Source organism: Ipomoea nil, unplaced genomic scaffold (genome assembly GCF_001879475.1).
Source record: "Ipomoea nil cultivar Tokyo-kokei standard unplaced genomic scaffold, Asagao_1.1 scaffold2783, whole genome shotgun sequence".
In the NCBI taxonomy this organism is placed as follows: Eukaryota; Viridiplantae; Streptophyta; class Magnoliopsida; order Solanales; family Convolvulaceae; genus Ipomoea; species Ipomoea nil.
Genome location: NW_017619211.1, coordinates 482009 through 490713, shown reverse-complemented (window position 1 = coordinate 490713; position 8705 = coordinate 482009). Strand labels below are relative to the sequence as shown.

Sequence of the window (8705 nt, the reverse complement as noted above, 5' to 3'; positions counted from 1 at the left end):
AGGAGATCTAAGCTCCCAAAAATATTCTTCTCCCTATTCTAGTCACGATCATCCTCCTAATTCCAACCACGACAAAAACATAATTGTAGTATTATATTGGTTGTGAATGGTGACTTATTTATAATGTTGAAGTAGGTGTAGAGGTTCATGTAAATATTGAAACATGTGGTTATTGAAATTTGTAAGAATGTTTTATTTATTGCAGTAAATGTGAACACAATTAATGCATTCGTACTTTGCTGATGTCATTTGCAATTGGTGTGGAGATAGTAAATGCTTATATGGGCATCCTCAATAGATAAGTTTTTTAGCACAAGTTTTTAGATGACAAATAAGATAGAGGAGAGAGAAAAATATGTGAAAAAAGAAAAAGAAAAAAAAAACAACAAAGCTGAAAAAAAAAATTGACCCGCAAACTTCATTTTCTCTCTTGGTGAGACCCACAAACTCTGAAAAAACTTGAGTCTTTGCAGGAGTACACTACTTCTTCTCTCTCCTCCATCTCTCTCTTTTAAGTTGCCATTTTTTCCTAAAAGACCGTGAACAATGCCTTAATGGGGATGCTCTTAGAAACATAAGTATTGCAATGTTAATTTTCAATTATGGAGCAACAATTATTACTCAAATTAATTTTGTGAATTACTCCCTACTCCACTAAACTCTTTTTTATATTATTATTCACTTTGATTTTCTTTCATCTTTATTTAATTATTTATGATGATTATGAAGTTCCTAAACCCTTGATATTCCATAACTCTCAAATGCACCAAATGGAGGGAAAATTTTTTCACCTTGATTCCGCTATATTATATATAGAGAATATATGGAGATTAATGAGTTTTAGTACATTACTTTTAAATCTTACTTTGTCAAATTTACTCATTAATGTAACGGACATTGATAAACTATTTTCTTCATATAAGCCCCTATAAATATGTTTATGTCAAAATTTTAAGTGCGGTAGTAAAAGTTGGGACTAGAGAATGAAAGTACATATAGTATTTTCCTAAATTAAGAACATTAGATGATTTTTTTATTGACTTTTGTGGGGTCTAATATGAAATGGAAGAGAGAGAAAGATGAGAGAGAAAATGTTTGGGATGTTTATGAAGTGTTGGTTTTTTTGCCTTCACAGTGAGCTCCACCAAAAAGTAAAAACACTATTTCTGATGCTTGTGAGAGTGAAAGTGTGAGACGCACCAGAAACGCCCAATCAGGTGTGTGCACTCCACGCACCCGCTAGGCGCGTTAGTTCCTTTTTGTTTTTTGATTTTCTCTCCCATATTCTCTCTCCTATTCATTGATGTAAAAACCAAATAAAATTCGAGACTAATAAGTTTGCTCTAATCCTATTGGGCCCATTATTTAGAAATTTTAAAACAAATCACATGATTTTAATTCCTTGCCCACAACAAATCATTTGGCATGTATTGTAGGGCAAATTATATCATACACCGCGCGTTTTTTTTTTTTTTAAATGAAAATAAACCGTGTTTGTTTTCTGCCGTTTTGCACCCTTTTGCAAAAAGTAACCCTGTTCTTCAGTGTCATTTTGTATACACTGCAGTGTCATTTCAACACAACTACAGTTTCATTTCAATATAACTATAGTTTCATTCGATATTTATAGATTCAAATATGTGAAAATGTTATTTAATTTTATTTTATATACACTATAGTTTCATTAAAACACAACTACATGATTATTTTGATATAATTACAGCTTCATTGTACAATATACACTCAAATATGTGAAATGTTATTTAGTTTCATTTTATATACACTGCAGTTTCATTTCACTATAACTACAGTATCATTTTGATATAACTGCAGTGTCGGTTTAGATATACTGTAGTGTCAGTTGGTGTTTAATACACCAAACAAGCGGACTCCGTTAACTATAACGGCAGGCCGTTTCTTTATTTAAAGAAACGACGCCGTTTTTGACCGCGGTCTATGATATAACGACTGGTACTGTAGTACGTAAAGAGTAATTATCTTTTATTTTTTAATAATAAAATACGTAATTACTATTTGAGAGTCTATACTAAATAAATTTATCTTATGATAATAGTTATCAAAAGATTATAATAAAATAAATTAATTTAGGTTATTCATAAGTGATTGATTTAATTTAAATTAAAAAAGACATTCACATTAAAAGTTGAACTTAAAAATTTTGTCGTTATGAAGTAGCATCTGACCAACTTATATTCATGGTTACTGTAAATATTAATTGCCTCCCTCGTAATTTTTATTCGGCTTCAAATTAGATCACATTTTCATGTCTCCAAATTTAGCTACACTAAAAAATTAATTAAAATTTTAATTGAACCACAGGCCACAGCCCGCCGACCCCAAGTAGCTGAGCTGTACATAACAGTAGCCTCCCCACCCCACTTTCTCTCATACTCTATAAATTCTTCATCCTGTTACCCTTCTTTTGGACTTGGTCTATCTCTCTCATTCTCTTCTTCTTCTCTTCCCATATCCCTATATCCTCGTTCCCCTCACAGACTGATAAATAAGTAGAATTCACTTTTGTTCTCGCAGTTAGCTCATGAAAAATGCCTGGTTGGTGGGGGAGAAAATCCGCCAAGAAGATCACGAACGACCCACAGCTCAATTCCCCCAAATCTCCGAGTAGCGTCAAGAATGAAAGGATTGACAGAAGCGATAGACCAAGGAGCCTCGGTGAGGTATCAGGAATGGTGGACGCGAGGAATTCACCCAGAACCAGCAGAGATTTTTCTAGCGCCCGAGGTTCTTCGGGTTCTGCTTCTGCTTTTATGGACAAAGGGCTTCCGCTGCCGCAGCCGTCCGTGTCTTCTTTTGGAAATGATCTTGGGTTAGGGTTCGGGTTCGGATCCGGGTCTGACTCAGGATCGAGTGTTAGCTCTTCTGCTTCATGTGATGATCATAACCGCATCGATCGTGTTCAATTCACCTCTTTAAGGTTTGTTCTTGTTCGGTTATCAGTAAAGTTTCGATCTTGGAACACTACTTTTTGCACAGTTTTTTTTTTTTTTTTCCAGGACGCAGACATGATTGATGCAGGTTGACTTAATAGTTGCCTAAATTCATTACATATATTTTTTCCCAATTTTTATTTTTCTTTGATTTCACTAGTATTTGAATTTTTTTTAAACAATCTCTATCTTAAATGGTTCTCTGTATTTTTCTTCTTTTGCTTTGGTTGGTCAAATGGTGGTTTTGGGTTTTTGGGGAAGGGGTAAGTGATTACTTTTTTTTTTTGGTCTTTCTTAATTTTCATTTTTCCCGTTCTCGGTGGTAATAATGGTGTTAACCATGTTTCTATGCTGAAACTGAACCCACCCACCTAGCTTAGCTTAACTGTAGAAAAATTATTTCTACTTTATGGCAGAGGAGTTGGAGATAACAAGCAGAGTCCAGTTTCACAAAGCCCTGTCCGTTCAAGAGCTCCTACAACTAATTCTTCACCTCGACACCCCCATTGTGGAGGTGCTAATTTGGATTCTCCAACAGGAAGGATGGATGAATGGAAGAGTGAATGCCATCGGTTGCCTCTTCCACCTGCCTCTCCCACTCTTATACCAGGTTCTCCAACCAGCCCCTCTTCTGCTTTGTCAAATCCAAGAACTTTTTTTGCTGAAGGTTCAAATGGTAATTTGTCAAAATGGAAGAAAGGAAGGCTTTTGGGAAGAGGCACATTTGGCCATGTTTATCTTGGATTCAACAGGTGTTGATGCATTTGTTTTCATCTCTTTTAGCCAATTTTGGATTTTGGATGGTAGTATAGCAATTGAAGAGGACCTACTTTTATCAAAATTTGCAGTGAGAATGGGCAAATGTGTGCAATAAAAGAAGTCCGAGTTGCTGCAGATGATCAGACATCCAAAGAATGCCTCAAGCAATTGAACCAGGTTTCACTTATTTCTTTTGCTTAGTTCCCTCAATATGCTTTCTTGAAATCTTTTTTCATTTAAACTGCTTTTTGTGTTTCATTGTTTCCCAAATATATTCCTGACGAATCTAACCTTCTTTTCTTTTTCTTACAGGAGATCACTTTGCTCAGTCAATTTTTGCATCCAAGCATTGTTCAATACTATGGAAGTGAACTGGTACCAGAATTAGTTACACTAGAGTGGAGAATTGCACATTAAGAATAATTGTGTATAATTGCCAAATCTGCTGAATACAAAGTCCTGTCAAATAACATTTCTTTGTTATTTGCCCTTAGGGTGAAGAAACACTCTCAGTTTACTTGGAGTATGTCTCTGGGGGTTCCATCCATAAATTGTTGCAAGAATATGGGCCATTTAAGGAGGCTGTTATCCAAAATTATGTTAGGCAAATTCTATCTGGCCTTGCCTACTTGCATGCAAGAAATACTGTGCATAGGTAATTACTTATCATTGAAGTCATGATAACTAAGTTGCTTGTCTTCAAAAAATAGCAGTGTGGTTAAAGACATCATTTCTGCAGGGATATTAAAGGAGCAAATATATTAGTAGATCCCAATGGTGAAATCAAGCTTGCAGATTTTGGCATGGCAAAACATGTAGGTGTCAACTTAACTTTTTTGGGTATTGTTTTACGTTATGCAATTATATGTTACTGTAGTTAGTCAAAAATGCTGTTCAACTAATTTTAACACTTGGGTTTCTAAAGACGAATATCACTCTAGGAAGATATGGTTTATACTCGGTGAAAGCTATTGGGCTAAAGGACAGGTTGCAATTTTCCTCTTTTCTCTTCCAAGCCAAGCATCACTTGTGCAACCTGGTCAAACTTATTTTAAGTATTGAGACTACAGCTCATAAGATTTTGAAGTTTCCATTGTTATTATTATAATTCAAAAAGCAGCAATACATGTTTGAAGCAATAAGAGGACAAAACAATGAGCAAAAGGAGATGTCATGAATTCCATTTTTTCTCCTTTTGTTTTTCTAGTACTCCATATTAATTTTTAGCTTATGGTATTAGTTGTTCGCTAATTGTATAAGTCCTTAACTTATGGCTGCTTGTATCATTAGTTGCTAGCACATTGTATTAGCTGATTGCGTTAGTTGTTGTAGTAAAATTAGTATATAGTCATTGGTTGTTAACTTCTAGAATTTGTAAAATGAAATATAATGACATGAATTTGTTTTATTATTGTTATTTGTTAAGTATTCTTTTTAGATAGCTGCTTCTAGACTTTTACATATTTAGTTTATAAAAATACATTTAAATAAATATGAATAGTATCTTTCTTTTTATAATGTTCTAAAATTAATAAGTGAAACTTATTATTTGAACATCACCCGTCAAAATAAAAACAACAGCAAGAATTACTTTTATTAAAAAATATACATTGAAGACGCAAGGAATATGTGAAGAATGGTATTGGTGCAAGTGAAGAAATAATGTGCAGTTATTGTGGAGGGATAGGGTTGTTATTTACATTTGCAATCCATAAAGCTCTTCTGATTATTTTTTTAGGACTCTAGCAGCTAATTAAAAAAGTTGTCTACCAAACACACAATAGCGTTTTTGACATGGTCAAACAGCTAAAAGTTCTTCGAAAAAATCTTTACCCAAACAGGGTCCATATCTATTCTTGATGTCACTGCATTGACAATTTCTCATGTTGCTTGGTTTCTAACCAGATTACTTCGTGTTCTTCAATGCTATCTTTCAAAGGAAGTCCCTATTGGATGGCACCCGAGGTATCTCTCTTTTCTCTCTCACTTCAACTTTGTTAGTTAGTTCCTTTAAAGTTTCAGACTCATTGAAGCATGTATTTTTAGGTGGTGATGAATACAAATGGCTATAACCTTGCAGTAGATATATGGAGTTTGGGCTGTACAATTCTTGAAATGGCAACATCAAAGCCGCCTTGGAGTCAGTATGAAGGGGTAATATTTAAACGTGTATTCAGAAATCAGAATGCTAAACAATTGAAGCATGTGCTCCATCTTAACTAAAAGCCTAAGCTGATAGTTAGATTGCACTGGTTATATGCTCAACACCCCCCTCACGTGTGCGGTGGGTTCCAAGCAACACGTGGACTGTAGTCGCTTATCGGGTGATGTAGAGATTCGAACCCATGACCTTTGGTCTGGCTCTGATACCAAATTGAAGCATGTGCTCCATCTCAATTAAAAGCCTAAGCTGATAGTTAGATTGCATTGGTTATATGCTCAACATAAACACATCTTTTGCTGTTAGCCCCAGAATATATTTAAAATCCTTTTGATGGTCTTGTCTCTAATAGGTTGCTGCAATATTTAAGATTGGAAACAGCAAAGATATGCCTGCGATTCCTGATCACCTGTCCAGTGAAGCAAAAAGTTTTATAAGGCTATGCTTGCAGCGAGAGCCATCAGCACGACCCACAGCATCACAACTTCTGGATCACCCTTTCATTAAAGACCAAAACACATCAAAAGTTGCCCATCGTAATGTAATCAATGAAGTACAACCTCGGAGCTTTGATGGGAGCTGTACACCGGTAATAATATCAACTTTTTAATTTTTAGTGAGTAACATTTGTGGTTTACTTCTAGAGTTTGTTCTAGAGAAGTCATTGCACTGTGTTGCTTTACAACAAACCCCTTTGAGATGAGTTGTTATTTGGATTTGCTTTTCACAGCCGGCGGCCCTGGAGCTGCTGCATCCTAGCCAAAGAAATTTTGCTTCTCTTGATGGAGACTACGCAGTGAACCACATGGTAAATGTGTTTAGACCCATGATTAGTTCAAGGTAATGCATAGAAACAATTTTGATAATATTTCAGATTCAGTGTGAATAATAATCTCTCAACTGTCTGTCTATTTTTGTGTTTGCCCCAACTTTCTGTTTACCAACACTACAGAGACAATGCAAAAACCATTACGTCTTCATTGCCTGTATCACCATGTTCAAGTCCTCTAAGACGACATAGTGAAGAAGCACGCAGGAGCTGTTATCTTTCTCCTCCAAACCCATCATCTTATCATCCTTTCGCCACCACCCAATTTGGAAACAACCATCCCGACTACTCCTCAACCTTTGCAGCAAGAGTCAACACAAGGAACACACTGGATCCATGGCTTGATATTCCTCAATATAGAACACAAACACCTGGTAGATCTTCAACAAGAACAATGCCCATTCTCTAGTTAGGAAAACTTTCCATCCTCTGATCCAACCAAGATTGCCACTACAGTTTGAAGCGCAACGAATCAACTGCAATGTTGCATTCGATTCAGGGTACTTCTAACTAACTACTGCTGTGTTTTCCCCTCTTGTTTGTTGGTGAGTGGGCAATTTTGGATGATCAGATCAGTCTTCTTCAGTTGCAGCAATTCACCATCCCACTGGCTACTATCTTGGGTATATATTATATAATAATTGTATTGTGTATGTAAATTATACTTTTTCTTCTCTGAAATGTAAATGAAAGATGACACCTCTATATTATATTATTATTATATATAGACTTGAAAGGAAGGTCCTATATCTCCTTGATCTTTAATTTTCTGCAAGTCTTGCATAAGTAGGATCACGGGCCCAACAAAGAATGAGTGTCATGTAAAGTCAATCGTTATGCCATGGAACCGTCTTTTTTTTTTTAAAATTAAAAGCGCGTGATTTTTTTTCTTAATTTTCACATTTTGCGGTTTCACTTCCTCTTTGCGCAAGCTTCTTCAACACTCATAAATTATGAATGTGTAGGCATAGATTTATGAATGTGCAAGTATGCAATTATGAATATTCTTTTATGAAATTATAAATTTTCTGTTATAAAATTATGAATTTTTTGTTATGAGATTATGAATTTTCTGTAATGAGATTATAAATTTACAGAAAATTCATAATTATATACCTGTAAATTCTTAATTTCATAACAGAAAATTCATAATTTAATAAATATAAATTTATAATCTCATAACAGAACATTCATAATTTAATAAATATAAATTCATCATCTCACAACAGAAAATTCATAATATCTGTTATGTGATTATAAATTTTCTGTTATGAGATTATAAATTTACAGAAAATTCATAATTACATACTGTAAATTTATAATTTCATAACAGAAAATTCATATAATAATTTAATAAATGTAAATTCATAATCTGAACATAAAATGCAAAATGCCGTTAACATCACATTAACTATTTTTTTTTTTTTTGTAAAAACGACACAATTAGGACTAGTAATGGTAAACACGTTTTAGGGCATAATTTGCGATGTAAAGTAAAAGAAAGAAAAATAGCGTGAAAATTGTGTTGACAAGCTTGATTGACGGATAAATTGTGTGCGGAGGAGGAGTGTTGGATCCAACAGTGATTGACTGGCCGGGTTGATAAAGGTTTCATGCGACTCCGTCAAGTAACTCCCTCCCATTACAAATATGATGAGTATCAAGCCTCAACCCCAAGGAAGAAGCAGCTAACTCCACACTATGACAATCCATTGCTACTCAAACTCAGATAACATTAATATGCAAGAAAAATAAACATAAGCCTTGTTTGATCATATACTTAGTTTATTAGTCAATTTTGACTTATTTGATCACGGTTAGTTGTTTGATTTGGTTAAATAATTAATATGTGTGTTTGATTAATTAACTTTTGTAACAACTTATTATTTCAAAATTCAAAAATTCAAAAAGATATTCAAAATAGTTTTTTCAATAAGTTTTTTGAGAAAGTCATTTTACATGTAATCACTATCAATTAACAATTAAT

General features: G+C 34.2%; 1 protein-coding gene across 1 annotated transcript; it reads left to right on the top strand.

Moving 5' to 3' along the window:
* Window positions 1–2401: 2401 nt before the first annotated feature.
* On the top strand, window positions 2402–7483 carry LOC109157540 (mitogen-activated protein kinase kinase kinase YODA-like). Its single transcript, XM_019305396.1, has 11 exons — window positions 2402–2956; window positions 3386–3721; window positions 3818–3905; window positions 4041–4103; window positions 4223–4383; window positions 4468–4543; window positions 5634–5693; window positions 5775–5882; window positions 6242–6478; window positions 6620–6729; window positions 6842–7483. Exons 1-11 carry the CDS (start codon window positions 2568–2570, stop codon window positions 7125–7127), a joined length of 1914 nt encoding a protein of 637 aa, XP_019160941.1. The 5' UTR covers window positions 2402–2567; the 3' UTR covers window positions 7128–7483.
* The last annotated feature ends 1222 nt before the right edge of the window (window positions 7484–8705 follow it).

What these genes read in the sequence shown, in the direction of transcription:
- LOC109157540 (XM_019305396.1), top strand. Translation starts at nt 2,568, where the DNA reads ATGCCTGGTTGGTGGGGGAGAAAATCCGCCAAGAAGATCACGAACGAC. An exon ending in ATTTTGGCATGGCAAAACAT is followed by an intron (nt 4,544 to 5,633) that starts GTAGGTGTCAAC and finishes GTTTCTAACCAG; the next exon opens with ATTACTTCGTGTTCTTCAAT. An exon ending in CCTATTGGATGGCACCCGAG is followed by an intron (nt 5,694 to 5,774) that starts GTATCTCTCTTT and finishes ATGTATTTTTAG; the next exon opens with GTGGTGATGAATACAAATGG.